Raw genomic sequence first — 14,999 nt, forward strand, 5'->3', positions numbered from 1 at the left:
TCGTTTGACAGCCAGCACCATGGTCTTGAATCTGATGCGGGCCACAACAGGAAGCCAGTGGAGGTCATGGAGGAGGGGGGTCAGAAAGTTTGGGAAGATTGAAAATGAGGCGCGCTGCATCGTTCTGGATACGTTGCAACGGTTTAGTCGCAGAGGCTGGGAGTCCAGCCAAAAGCGAGTTGCAGTAGTTGAGGCGGGAGATGACCAGCAATTGAACCAGGAGTTGCGTCGCTTCCTTTGTGAGGAAAGACCGGATCCTGCGGATGTTGTAGAGGGCAAATCTGCAGGATCGGGCCACTTCTGTGATGTTGGGGGTGCAGGATAGTCTGTCGTCGAGGATAACACCCAGGTTCCTCGCAGTCGATGAAGGCAATACCTTGACATCCTCGACAGTGACTGACAGGTCCATGTGAGGGCAGTCTTTCCCCGGGATGAAGAGTTCAGTTTTACTAAGGTTGAGCTTGAGATGATGGGCAGTTGTCCAAGCGGAGATGTCTGCCAGACATTTTGAGATGCGCGTGGCAACGTGGGTATTGGAGGATGGGGGAAAGGAGATGAACAGCTGGATGTCGTCAGCATAACAGTGGTAAGAGAATCCATCTGATGTGATTGCAGAGCCTAGTGATCCAGTGTATAGTGAAAACAGAAGCGGTCCTAGTACTGAGCCTTGAGGGACACCAGTTTCCAGGAAGCAGGGTTTGGACAAGGAGCCATTCCACAACAAAAAACAAAAAAATATTACTCAAAACAAACGTGTTTTTTTGGCCCACTCACACACGAACATTCTGACACTGTTGGAGAGTTTTAATGTTTGTCAACGTAATTTACACGTTATTATTTCCTAACTGTGCTTGTGTTGTGTCAAACAAACAGCCAGCGGTGGAGCTGATGCAGCAGACTGTGAGCCGTAGTTGACCTGGTAAACACACCACCACGACTGCCTGTCGCAGCTGCAGCATCTGGGTTTGTTAAGTAGAGCAGACAGGCCTGGTGGTTGAGCAGTGGCAGCAGCCCACCTGTCAGCATAACAGACACACTCAGTAAAGAGCAGCTCCAGAGGATGGGTAACCAGCTGAAGGCCGGAAGAGAGGCCAAAGAGACAGGTGTGTTTACCTGCAAAACTATGGCTTATAATCCGTTGAAAACAGACATTACCAGAGCTACTGTGTGTGAGTTAACAGTTAGCGTCAAGCATAGAGAACACAACCAACAAAGCCAACCAATCAGAGACGAAGCAAAGCGGTCCTTGCAGAAGATCAGTAGGATCCATAATAACGCATCAGTCTGCTTGTCACTCTGCTTCAGTGCAAGGTAGCAGTGAAAACCGCAAGCCCCCAGGAAGAGCAACAGGCTCTGAAGCCAGTTTTCATAGTGGCCAAACCATGTTATTACATCATGTGATGCACTGGGGCCCAAAGCTGAAACAACTCATTTCATTGTCATATTTTGAACCATTCAGTCCAATAAAATTTGAAAAACGATTAAATTATTTTGTCCCAATTCCAGTTAGCCTGGCGCTAAACCAGAAGTTAGCTGGCTCAGTCGGTGGAAGCCTCTAGTGTGTGTGCTCTATGGGCCCAACAACATGGAAGATACGGGTATTTTCATACCTGGGAAGTCGAGCTGTTTTGGCTTCAAAGCGCCACTGAGCAACTTTCATAGGAATTATCAGGGCTCTGCCTCCAACAGTGTCCAGGTTTAATGTAATCTCCTTGGTCCAAACTACTAATTATATTAATTAATTTATTAATTTAAATCTTTAGTAATGTTTGGGTGAGGTCCCTAGGCAGCTCACCAAAGTGGCTCAAAACTGCTAAGAACTATAGAAGAAATCTGCTCAGATATCTTTTTATTTCTCTTTTTATTCAAGAACTTTAAATACATACAAGTTCAGAATTGCAGTCCACAAAGATCAACACACATAACAAGACACAGTTTAGAGGTCTGATAATTAAAAGGAGTACATTTGAAAACTCCAAACAGAACCTGCTCCGACATGTCCTGTGAACACGCGGTGTGTTTCATACAGCCCGTGTAGGTGAGCTGATCGCAGCGTTCTCTGCAGCATCAGGCGGTTCGGTCAGCTGACACTGAGTCAACACAGCCTCAACTTGTTGCTGACTGACACAAAGTGGTCGGTTTTTCAGGGAACTATTTCAGACTTGTTTTGCTTCAGTGATCCTGAAGCAGCATAAAGACGTCTGTCATTCGGCTGCAGCAGCAGCTCGTGTTATTTTAGTGTGTTCACCACAGGATCCGTGTTGGGATCCGAGAGCTGCAGTCACGAGTTGTCCCAGACACACAAGTCATTTCCTGTGGACTATTACCACACTCCTACAGCCTGCTCAGAGAAGGAGCTTGGATGCGTGCACACTTCTCCACGGTTTGCCTTGTTACCGAGACGCATTATGCTTTCCCTGGAGCAAGTGAGGCAGGGTTTAGAGAGCGCAGGACAGTCTCATGTCCTGCAGTTCTGGCCGGAGCTGAGTGAAGAGGAGAGGGACCGTTTCCTCCAGGAGCTGTCTCAGCTGGACCTGGACGGGCTGAAGGATCACTGTGAAAGCCCCGCAAGGTCTGCAGCCTCCCTGCCCGGCAAGCTGGACGAACACATGGAGCCGGTCCCTCCAGAGTTCATCGGCAGCGTGAAGAAAAGTGACCAAAGTGCCCTGGAGGAGTGGGAAAATGAAGGTGAGTACCAACAACAGTGGCGCAGTGTTTAGGGGGACTACGGTAATCTGTGAACACTGAGGGAAGTGGGTACAGTCAGAGAAGAGCTGGTGCCAGGAGGAAACAACATGGAGTGTGTCTGCTAATGCACCTCTAGATGTGAGGGACATATTAACAATGGCTGCCTGCAGTATCCCCATAAAGCACCTAAAATACATTAATAATCCTAATCAGTCACTGCACTACTCCTGCAGAAAGTAACACAGTACATGCTACACTCAAGTACTACCAAAGTACAGTTTTGAGGTATTTGTACTTTTCTTAAGCATTTTATTTATGTTACTTTCTACCTTCAATACATTTCAGAGGGAAACATCGTACTCAGTTTATGTCATATACTGTACAGTTCGATATTAAAGCAGAGGTTCACAATCTCTTTGGCTTGTGGCCCCTCACAAAAAGGCAGTGTGTGGTTGGGGCCCCTTCTCGACAAGAAACATTTCTCCTGTCAACTTTTAAGATGGTTTCATTTCTATAACTGTTTAAAGGTCACTCAAAAAATGCCTATTCAGTCATCATCTCCTCCCCGCATGCTGATGGAAAGTTTGGTAGCCCACAAAACATTTCTGGAGCTTCACAGATGGGGACTTGTTTTAAAACAGAAAAAACAACCAAAAATACATCAAATATAAATACTTATATACTGTATATAGAATTGCTCAATCCCACTACATGGGGCATGCTTAATGTCAATATTCCAGTCTATGAGCATTTATTATGCATTTATTTCTATTTAATAGCCATGCACATCCACACAGGTGTTTTCAACCAGTGGCTGATTAGACCTCTGCTCAGGTTGAGCTGAGCTGTTCTGGGAGCAGCTGAGGTGAAAACACTCACATCAGCCAACTTATTATTCCTGCTATTCATGGTCAGAGACATTGGAAATTTCTCACTGATGATATCCCATTCTCTAAGTGTCAACAAAGTGTTGGCAAATTACACTGCCCGGCCAAAAAAAAGTCACACACTCTAATATTTTGTTGGACCACCTTTAGCTTTGATTACAGCAGCATTCATCGTGGCATCACTTTGATAAGGTTATGCAGTGTCACAGCATTTATTTCTGTCCAGAGTTGCATTCATTTTTCACCAAGATCTTGTACTGATGAGTCGAGCCGCTGTGCAAAGTCTTCTCCAGCACATCCCAAAGATTCTCAATGGGTTCAGGTCTGGACTCTGTGGTGGCCATCAATATATGAAATGATGTCTCATGCTCCCTGAACCACTCTTTCACAGTTTGAGCCCGATGAATCGTGGCATTGTCATCTTGGAATATGCCCATGCCATCAGGGAGGAAAAAATATATATTCAGGTCGTCAGCTGACCTCATTTTTGGGCACATATTGTTGCCGAACCTAGACCTGACCAACTAAATCCACCCCAGATCATAATGCTGCCCCCACAGGCTTGTACGGTAGGTACTAGGCATGATGGGAGCATCACTTCATCCACCTCTCTTCTTACCCTGATGGGCCCATCACTGTGGAACAGAGTAAATCTGGACTCATCAGACCACATGACCTTTTTCCATTGATCCAGAATCCAATCTTTGTGCTGCCTAGCAAACTGAAGCCTTTTTTCAGATCAGCCTCACTGATAAGTGGTTTTCTTAAGGCTACACAGCTGTTTAGTCCCAATCCCTTCACTTCTCTTCACATTGTGTGTGTGGAAATGCTCTTACTTTCACTATTAAACTTAGCCGTGAGTTCTTCTGTAGATTTTAGATTTTAGTAGTTTCAGCATCTCCTTAGTTGTTTTCTTTGCTTGATGCAGGCCAATAATTTGACCCTTCTGAAACAGAGTAACATCTCTTCCACGACCACAGGATATGTCTTCAGACATGATTGTTAAAGAAATGAGAAGCTACTCACTACATCAGTTAGGGTTAAATGTGCTTTAGATCTGGACATAATTTAAGTTTGAAACATTCAAAAACTGAACTTACCCTATCAACACAGTGTGAAGAGGTAACAGTTCTGGCGTTATGTCCAAGATGCCTATGTACTGTATTGCAGAGATATCCACTGCTAAACAGCCAAAGGACGGCCGTCTCTTCTTGTAATAAGTCTGTCTGGCCTGGGGGGTGATAGTGAGTCACTGTAGCCTCTAGCGCGCCACAGGAGAATATAAAGAAGTGGAGCCGGCTGGAGGGAACGACCCCAGAGTAGATGGAACAGCCTCAGGAAGTTCTTCAGTAAACACAAAGATACAGAGGCTCCAGAAAAACGACTTTTATCATCATCTCAGACAACAGCTTCTGAAAAGACACCACGTCCACAGCAGAGAAAAGAAGCGGCGTAAAAAGAAGCTAAGCAGGAGTACATTTAGTCAGGACTTTCTAACACACGCTAAAAGATGAACGCACAACAGTTCTTTAGACCGGTAAGTAAAATCTAACTTTGTCTGTTTAATGAAACATGTCTTTAGTTAACTAATGACAACACAAACTGTAATAGTCAGCGTGATGTCATTGTTTTCTAAGTACTGCGGCGTTGCTAGCGCTGAGCTAAGTCAGCTGTAATGTAAACGTACTGTATACACAAACGCTACACGTGAAGATCCTAAGACAGCAGTCTTATTTTGACCTGCTGTATTCTTGCTCTGCTGTTACTTATAAGTTGCCTTCATTTGTATCAGCTGACTGTAAATTGCGATTGTATGGACCCAGTAGTAATGAATGAGTGATGAATTACCACCTGGCCCTTTATTCTCATCTGCAGCTGCTCTCGTCGACAAGCCCCCCCCCAGTGGATGTCTGTCTCTATACATTACAACAGCTGACATCTTTGACCATCATCCCATGACACATACTCTCTATACTGTGCACGTTTGCACATCGCATGATGAAGAGGTTTGCACAAAAACTGTACAGTCATTTTTGTGTTATATATTTATGGTCCTGACTGTTGCAGTAATTAACCCTACATTTTTTATGCACCAGGCACCACAGCAAATTCCTTCCTCTAAAAAAGGAGTGGCATTTTATCGTCCACGATTGCACTGATATTTTTGTACATTTTGTAAACTTTGTAATAAATGTGAGAACATGAAAGGCTGTTTGTGTTGACAATAACTGAAATGAAACATTCCAACCTGCCGGAAAGACTTTTGTGCCAGCTTTACTCAAATGTAGGTTGCCGTGGTTGTGTAGTATGCCTGCTTACACAGACCTGTTACAACAGGGAATACTGCCCCATATTGGTAAATGCAGGTGGCTGGAAATTACAAATAGCTCCTTTAAATAACTTGTTGCCTACTGAAACATATTAATCACTGCATTAATTATCCAGTGGAAGGTTCTTACCAATTGCTTAGTTAAATCCAGGTGCTGACCTTTTTTTTTGTCCAGGCAGTATAGAATAGAATCCAATAGAAACACTGACAACAGATTCAGAAAATGTCTGAAGCTCTGACAGGTAAAAGGTCTGCTGTGAAAAGGGTCAATTTGTCTCGTCCTAACACGGGTGCTAAAAGCTAGCAGCAGAGTGTCAATCATGCTCAGTGTGCACACGACCACACTGCCGAGAAGAGATCTAATCTGGCACTGTCAGTGAAGACACGTGTGGGTAAAAAAGGAAGAAAACACCAAAAAAGGAGGAAAGTTAACCACAGTCACTGGATGAACAGCCACATACAAATACTGGACACTCTATAGACTCCTCTAATGTGCAAGCTTTTTCTTGCTTTTAAAAAATGGTAAGCAAAATGGGCTGAAAGAGTGGGTCTTAACCTGGGGTTCAGGCTAAATCCAAGGGGCACAGGATAACAAGAATGTAAAAAAGAAAAATACATAGATTTCCTGATATGATTAAAATGAAACAATCTGAGAACTCATGAACTGCCCTTGACTCGTGACCTGGTACAAGGGGTTGTGTGCCAACATTTTTTGAAACTGCTGATCTTGAACATTCAAAATCACAGCTACAGTGCATCCGGAAAGTATTCACAGCGCTTCACTTTTTCCACATTTTGTTATGATACAGCCTTATTACAAAATGGATTAAATTAATTTTTTTCCACAAAATTCTACACACAATACCCCATAATGACAACGTGAAAGAAGTTTGTTTGAAATTTTTGCAACTTTATTAAAAATAAAGAATGAAAATATACCATGTACAAAAGTATTTACAGCCTTTAATGATTACTTACATTACAGCCTCAAGTCTTTTTGAGTATGATGCTACAAGCTTGACACACCTATCTTTGGGCAGTTTCTCCCATTCTTCTCTGCAGAACCTCTCAAGCTCCATCAGGTTGGACGGGGAGCCGTTTATAGATCTCTCCAGAGATGTTCAATCGGGTTCAAGTCTGGGCTCTGGCTGGGCCACTCAAGGACATTCACAGAGTTGTCCTGTAGCCACTTCTTTGTTATCTTGGCTGTGTGCTTTGGGTCATTGTCCTGTACGAAGATAAACCTTTGCCCCAGTCTGAGATCCTGAGCGCTCTGGAGCAGGTTTTCATCAAGGATGTCTCTCTACATTGCTGCAGTCATCTTTCCCTTGATCCTGATCCTGTCGCTGAAAAACATCCCCACAGCATGATGCTGCCACCACCATGCTTCACTGTAGGGATGGTATCGGCCAGGTGATGAGCGGTGCCTGGTTTCCTCCAGACATGACACTTGGCATTCAGGCCAAAAAGTTCAAGCTTTGTTTCATCAGACCAGAGAATTTTGTTTCTCTTGGTCTGAGAGTCCTTCAGGTGCCTTTTGGCAAACTCCAGTCGGGCTGTCATGTGCCTTTTCTGAGGAGTGGCTTCCGTCTGGCCACTCTGCCATACAGGCCTGATTTGTGGAGTGCTCCAGAGATGGTTGTCCTTCTGGAAGGTTCTCCTCTCTCCACAGAGAGACGCTGGAGCTCTGTCAGAGTGACCACTGGGTTCTTGGTCACCTCTCTTTTCTAAGGCCCTTCTCCCCCGATAACTCAGTTTGGCAGGGCGGCCAGCTCTAGGAAGAGTCCTGGTGGTTCCAAACTTCTTCCATTTACAGATGATGGAGGCCACTGCGCTAATTCGGTCCTTCAATGCTGCAGAAATTTTTCTGTACCCTTCCCCAGATCTGTGCCTCGATACAATCCTGTCTCGGAGGTCTACAGACAATTCCTTGGACTTCATGGCTTGGTTTGTGCTCTGACATGCACTGTCAACTGTGGGACCTTTATATACACAGGTGTGTGCCTCTCTAAATCATGTCCAATCAACTGAATTTACCACAGGTGGACTCCAATCAAGTTGTAGAAACATCTCAAGGATGATCAGTGGAAACAGGATGCACCTGAGCTCAATTTTGAGTGTCATGGCAAAGGCTGTGAATACTTATGTACATGGTATATTTTCGTTCTTTATTATTAATAAAGTTGCAAAAATATCAAACAAACTTCTTTCACGTTGTCATTATGGGGTATTGTGTGTAGAATTTTGTGGAAAAAATGAATTTAATCCATTTTGGAATAAGGCTGTAACATAACAAAATGTGGAAAAAGTGAAGCGCTGTGAATACTTTCCGGATTAACTGTATTACAGTACATTATGAAACATGTCAAAGTTTAATGTTAAAGATTAAATGCCAGTTTCTAAAGTTTTTGAGAATTTTCACTAATACAATATGACAAAAGGTGTGGTGTATGTATGCTGAATGTTTAAAGGCCTTGATTACAATTGAGTAAAGTTTACTTACATACATCCTGCTTCTGATCATGTCACCAATCTATTTTGACAGGGCTGTTGAAAATCTCAGAGAATCGTGTTGGAGTCCTGCTGTTGGCCGGTGGTCAGGGGACCCGTCTTGGTGTTCAATATCCCAAAGGGATGTATAACGTTGGGCTACCAAGCAGCAAAACCCTGTATCAGATCCAGGCAGAGCGTATTCGCAAGATCCAGGAGCTGTCAGACAGAAAGCATGGCTCAAAATGCACTGTTCCATGGTAAGATAATGTGATGGACCTTCCTCCACTACTCTGATCATGTGTAGGCTCCTGCTGACGAGGTGATATAAGCTCCCAGACATTTGAGTATCATAAACTATCAAACTCAGAAACACAGCTCTCGTAAGCTGGCATTAAATGATCATTTCTTGCCGCGTGGGTGCAGCTGAAACCTGCTGTTAACTCATGATTATATGTTTGCACCTTTAAAGGAACAGTTCACCCAAAAATGAAAACTCAGTCATCATCTCCTCTCTCCATGCTGATGGAAAGTCAGATGAAGTTTCGTAGTCCACAAAACATTTTTGGAGCTTCACAGTAGAACGGCGTTGCAGCATTCTGCTAAGCAACTGAAGTAGCTGGAGACTTGTTTTAAAATGGAAAAAACTACAGAAAGAACATCCAATGGCTCCATACAGCCTGTCTGTCTCCAGAAGCCCCAAGATCTAAAATTGATTTGAAAACACGTTATTTAAAACCCCTTTTTAAAGCCAAAATCTTGTCGCCGCACACACCCCATCAAACTCGGCCACATGTAAATGAAGTCTTTTCAAATGAATTTGGGATCTCGGGGCTTATCACTTTGTCCACCAGCTAGACGCTAACTTTGTCTGTCTGCTGTTTGGTGCTGAGCAGGCAGTGTACACTGGATGTTTTCTCTGATAACAGCAGCCTGTTGCTCTGGAAACAACACTGATAAGAGCTGTGAGACTGAACCAGAACAGTCAGCTGATGCTTCAGAGTTCTGAGGAGCTGAGGGAAGGTACAGATTTAGTGATAAAGGAATGTTAATTGACACAAACATGGCTTTTCACCTCTGCAATTAAAGCAATATTATGTAGAAATTGTCATTCTGTGTGATCTGAGTGCAACACCTCCAACTACAAACAAAACTCATGACATCATATGTTATGTGTTGAAAACTTGTATGTTGAAGTTAACATGTACATGTATGTAACGCTGTGATCCAACCCTCTCACTGAAGTTACATAGAGCAGAAACAAGTGACAGACACACCATTCACCCTGTTACAAGACACTGTACAGTGTATGTGGTCTGTACCAGAGTCAACATGATTCTGAAGCTAGTGAGTTAGTTTAAGGTGAAAAAGTGACATAATGTTGCTTTATGCTTGGAGAACTTTTAGGATTAATAATGTCATAAAGATCATAGAGATGAAATATAAATATACATTTGAACATTTAGACCTCTTGTCTGTGTTGCTGCTACTCTTCAGGTACATAATGACCAGTGAGTTCACTCTGGCTCCCACTGAGAAGTTCTTCAAGGAGAACAACTATTTTGGTTTGGATTCATCAAACATTGTCATGTTTGAGCAAAGGATGATCCCAGCAGTGGACTTCGATGAAAAGGTCATCCTGCAGGGTAAAGGAAAGATAGCCATGGCCCCAGGTAGGTGCACATCAGCTCCTTCAGAACACACAAATATCCATGAAATCTCTTTGGTTTCATCTATTGCTACTGATGTGTGCTTTGGATAGTTTGAGCAAATGAGTCATGTTTCAAGACCTCTCTCCCCTCTGTCAGATGGGAATGGTGGTCTGTACCAGGCGTTGGAGGACAACAAGGTGCTGGAGGACATGAAGAAGAGGGGAGTGGAGTACCTGCATGTCTACTGTGTGGACAACATCCTGGTCAAGATGGCCGACCCAGTGTTTATCGGGTTCTGTGTGAGCAAAGGGGCCGACTGTGGAGCCAAGGTAGAGTAATATATAGTATAATATAATATAATGTGATATAATGTGATATAATACAACAGATAAAAACGATTAACATGCTTTTTCCTGAGAGTTGAAAAAAGAAATTTGAGAATGTTGACGATGGGAGGCATCCTTTTGATTAACAGTTTACAGACAGACATGCAAAAGGTGTCACATGAACAGAAGAGAATCGCAGTATATACAGATTGCAATGATAAAATATCTGCTACAAATAGATTACAAAATATATGTGAAGAGTGTGGATCCAGGAGGATGACTGAGCAGGCTGAGGTGTCACCAAGTGGCTCCCGAGCCACATGACCTTATTTCCACCATCGTGACTTGGAAGAGGAAGAAAGAGACAGAGAAGAATAGTTATGTTATAGAAATGGTAAATATTAAAAAGATGCAGCCAGTCTCTTATTTTCAGCTAAGAACTGTTATATAAATAGAGTGAACCGTACAGGCCCCAGCTTCATGTCTCTGATCATATTAACGTCTCAATCTGGAAACAGCCACAGTGTGTTTCATTTAAAGTCTTCAGTTAGTAGAACAAGCCGCCCAAATGTTCTCTGTCGAGAGATAATATTCAATCACTAATATCAACAACCAATAACAAGTAAGATCAACTTCTATTCAGTTTCTCAAAACAGACATATCAGTTCTACTAACTACTAGTTGGTTTTAACAGTGAGACACTGTAACAGACAGGACTGTGGTTCCAAAACACACCTTTATGTCCTCTGCCACACAAAACCATCCCTTCAAAGTAGTCCAACGATGTAATATTTTTGGTATCTCAATCTCAAAGGAAGAGTTAAAGATATAATATGTAACATTTCTGCATAGACTCGACCTTTGTTCTGTTTGTTGTTGAGTTGTGTACCTCCATTGTCCCAAATGTTTCCAACAATGTTCAAACCAGAGAAATCCACAAGTTTACTGGAGGTAACGTTGTGTTTGGGGCGCCCTGATGGCTCACCTGGGTGGTGCTTAGTTTCAATTCCAAGCTGTGGCCCTTTGCTGCATGTCATCCCCTCTGTCTTTCTCCCCATCCCCAGTCACTCTTTAGCTGTTCTATCTGATGAAGGCTAAAAGCCAAAAAATTATCTAAAAAAAGAAGCTATTGAGAGACCCCTAGTGGCAGAAATGACATATTGTGCATTTAAATTAAAAATAAAATATCCAGCAGTAGAAAAAGCCCATATCGCGACTCCTGTTTCCTCGTGTCAGGTGGTGGAGAAGGCCTACCCTACCGAGCCAGTGGGCGTGGTTTGCAGGGTGCGAGGTGTCGCCCAGGTGGTGGAGTACAGCGAGATCCAACTAAAGACTGCTGAGCTCCGAGGACCTGGAGGAGAGCTGGTGTACAGAGCTGGAAACATCTGCAATCACTTCTTTACCAGGGCTTTCCTGCAGGATGTCGCAGAGTAAGAGTGTTCACTAAGCACAGCGAGTGAGATCAATCTGACAATGACACACTGACATATTGATTTGCAAAGTTAAATAGGACTCACCATATCTGCATGTTAGAATCTAAGTTAGGAGCCCTGTTTCTGGCCAGTAGTCACGGTCTTGTAGCTCTGTTTTGGTTTCTACCAACTTCTGAGGAAAATACTTGGTGCTCGAGTGAGCATTTGAACGTTTAGCAGCTAAGGAACCAAGTGTGGTTTAATCTGCAGCTGAAAATAGTCCCCTATAAATGCACTAGTTTGGCCCATTTGAGTAATGTTTATTAAAAGTTATAGTGGGAAGCTGTTTTAGGAAATCATTTTGCTGATTTAATACAAAATAAAAGTCCATATTTGTGACTCGTTTTCGTCTTGAGAGGAAACTAATGGGCTTGTCACAGACAGAGTAGAGACGGACTAAACTGTCGGTTTTGGTTTTTCATGTGATTTGCGGTCAGTTACAAAACATTTTTACAAAAATATAAACATTATCCCATTTTTCTCTTTTCCTTTGCCAAGATAATCCATCCACCTGACAGTTGTGGCATATCAAGATGTTGATTAAACGACATGATTAGTGCACAGGTGTGCTTCAGACTGGACACAATAAAAGGCCACTCTAAAATGTGTAGTTTTATCTTGCAAAAGACATTCATTATGTACGGAAATATGGACTGCACGACTAGGGTTACAAATGTGGGTTTTCTGTTAAAGATACCCCGAAGCTGGCCTTTTACTGTGACCAATGCAAAGCACATCTGTGTAATGATCATGTTGTTTCATTAATGATATTCAAATTTGTTTGAGGCTTAATCAATTATTTTGTTGTTTATTTACTTTCATACAGAATGTCCATGGGGTTATCAGGGGACAATACACAAAATGTACTCAAGTAATCTCTGAGACCTTCAGAGCACTGAATTCTGCCAGATGATGTGAAATGGTTCATGTGTACACATTGTTGTGATAACCTACAGTAACTACTGACCAGACTGAGGTACAAAAATGAATGGCCAAACTTCTGTGACACAGCTGTGGAAATGTGTGGCCGCAGAACACAAAGCTCATATGTAATCTGTCTTTGTTCCTTCATTGTTGGGTCCTGTAAAAACTGCTTTTGATTCTTTGCTATTGTTTTATTTTTTATCCTTCAGGAAATTTAAAGGCCAACTGAGACAACACGTTGCACTCAAGAAAGTACCCTTTGTGGACATGTGCGGCAATCATGTTACACCCACCCAACCCAATGGCATAAAGATGGAGAAATTTGTTTTTGATGTATTTCCATTCTCAAGGTATTCAGCTTTTAAAATCACCTGGTTTTTTTCTTACCACAGTGTCTCTGCAGCAAGTTAACACATTTACTTTCTGTCCTCTCTTTGGAAGGAACTTTGTTGTGTTTGAGGTGTTGAGGGAGGATGAGTTTTCCCCGCTGAAAAATGCTGATGGAGCAGCCACTGACAGCCCCACCACAGCCAGAAACTCATTGCTGGCGCAGCACAGCCGCTGGGCCACAGCTGCAGGAGCCACGCTGTTGGATGAACATGGGAATCCCCTTCCTCCTACAGCTAGGTCAGAGGAAAATGTTCTGATATACACCCTGCAGTGCCAGATAATGTCAAAAAACTAAAAGACTAAAAGATAACCTGTGCAGAGCAGTGCTTCTCTTCTTGGTGCCAGCTGGTGCTGGGTACACTGCAGTGGACCAAAAAGTCAATATTCCAGCGCACATCAGGATACGATTGACACTACTTTATTAACAGCTAAACCATGTTAGCATGCTAACCAGCCAGCCTGTCCAAACATCCTGTGCTAGTAGTGTAAACACCTACACTTCTCTGGTGCTTCAAGCTCCCAGCACAGTCCACAGAGCTACAGAGCTAACAGCAGTTACAGTTGGCAGCAGTTGGTTTTAGTTTGATATGCTGCCTCCGTTTTGTATTGAGAGTGAATTCAGCAGATTGCAAATTCTTACATATTGCACATTTAATGTTGTTTGTTTGGTGAGCACACAAATGGAAATAGTGACAACTTGTGGTTTTATGGAGAGATACCTGCTGGAGGTATTTCATGGCCAGGTGTAGTGAATTCCACGAGTCTCTGCTGGTTGTCCGGAAATATGATCACAGTGACAACTAACTCTTAACACGCTTGTGAGTGTTGATTGAAAACTGAACCTGTCCTTGAAATCTAAAAATGTGTGTGTGTTTTTCTTCCCAGTGTATCTGCAGGGGACAATCAGGCAGCCCGATGTGAGATTTCACCACTGGTCTCCTACTTTGGAGAGGTGAGGACGTGAATGTGCCCACAGATTAATTTAAACATTGAGGCCAAATCTAATTGTTTAGTTGTAGTGTTAAACTGGAAGCCTTGAGTTTGCAGTTCCTTGATTTAATAATACATTTTCAATTTTCTCAGCTTGCATTTAGAATCATTTTGCACAACGAATACATTGCTTTCATTTTCAGTGTTACATCTTGAGAATTATTCCTTCCTAACTGACTCTTACTGGATACAGCGCTGTAATTTAACCTCATCTCCCTCCTCTGCCAGGGGCTGGAGAAACTGCTGAAAGGGAGGACACTGCCATCTCCCTTCATTCTGGATGAAAAAAGGGCCAAAGAGCTGCAGGCTCAGTAACATGTCTCTGTTAATAAAGGACCGAGTGATGGCTGCACAGCTTCCGGTACAGTGGAGTACAGAACGGAGATGAACCCTGGATGGATGTTTTTGGGAGGTTTCAGTTCAAGAAAGCCCAATTGTTTAAATGACTTTTTGACTGTATCTGAAGATAATCATATCAAACTGCCAGTTCATTCATCTCATGTAATTGTCTCTTTGTTGAGGAAGAACTTGAAAAACAACTCTGGGGAATTTATATAAACTTTGTTTGTTTTTTTTACACATAAAAAATTCTTATCCAAATACCTCACTTTGTGTCTTCCCCCATTCTTTTTGTGAAATTCATTATACTCTACTTTAATTATTTTTTACAGTTATTTCATAGTAATTTCACAGTTCAGGATATGTATGAGAATGTTATCTGATAATTCTAAAAGAAATGCAATTAACTGGGTGTATAGTGAGTTGCTTTAAGGAATATTTCCAGCTAATTAAAAACAGGAAGAGGTGTAGATTACAAAACGAAACAGAACAATGGGAATAATTTAGTTCAC

General features: G+C 42.5%; 1 protein-coding gene across 1 annotated transcript; it reads left to right on the top strand.

The window, feature by feature from the left end:
* Positions 1-2,030: 2,030 nt before the first annotated feature.
* uap1l1 (UDP-N-acetylglucosamine pyrophosphorylase 1 like 1) lies at positions 2,031-14,744 on the top strand. The gene is made up of 9 exons (XM_084384021.1): positions 2,031-2,688; positions 8,450-8,654; positions 9,892-10,067; positions 10,203-10,375; positions 11,609-11,802; positions 12,978-13,118; positions 13,210-13,395; positions 14,044-14,110; positions 14,377-14,744. Exons 1-9 carry the CDS (start codon positions 2,409-2,411, stop codon positions 14,461-14,463), a joined length of 1,509 nt encoding a protein of 502 aa, XP_084240147.1. The 5' UTR covers positions 2,031-2,408; the 3' UTR covers positions 14,464-14,744.
* Positions 14,745-14,999: the final 255 nt, after the last annotated feature.

The sequence above is a fragment of the Pagrus pagrus genome (genome assembly GCF_965226575.1).
Source record: "Pagrus pagrus genome assembly, chromosome: 19".
In the NCBI taxonomy this organism is placed as follows: Eukaryota; Metazoa; Chordata; class Actinopteri; order Spariformes; family Sparidae; genus Pagrus; species Pagrus pagrus.

Excerpts from the sequence above, each read along its gene's own strand:
- uap1l1 (XM_084384021.1), top strand. The coding sequence starts at position 2,409 with ATGCTTTCCCTGGAGCAAGTGAGGCAGGGTTTAGAGAGCGCAGGACAG. Across the intron at positions 10,376-11,608 it reads GGGCCGACTGTGGAGCCAAG|GTGGTGGAGAAGGCCTACCC; the intron begins GTAGAGTAATAT and ends TCCTCGTGTCAG. Across the intron at positions 14,111-14,376 it reads TGGTCTCCTACTTTGGAGAG|GGGCTGGAGAAACTGCTGAA; the intron begins GTGAGGACGTGA and ends CTCCTCTGCCAG.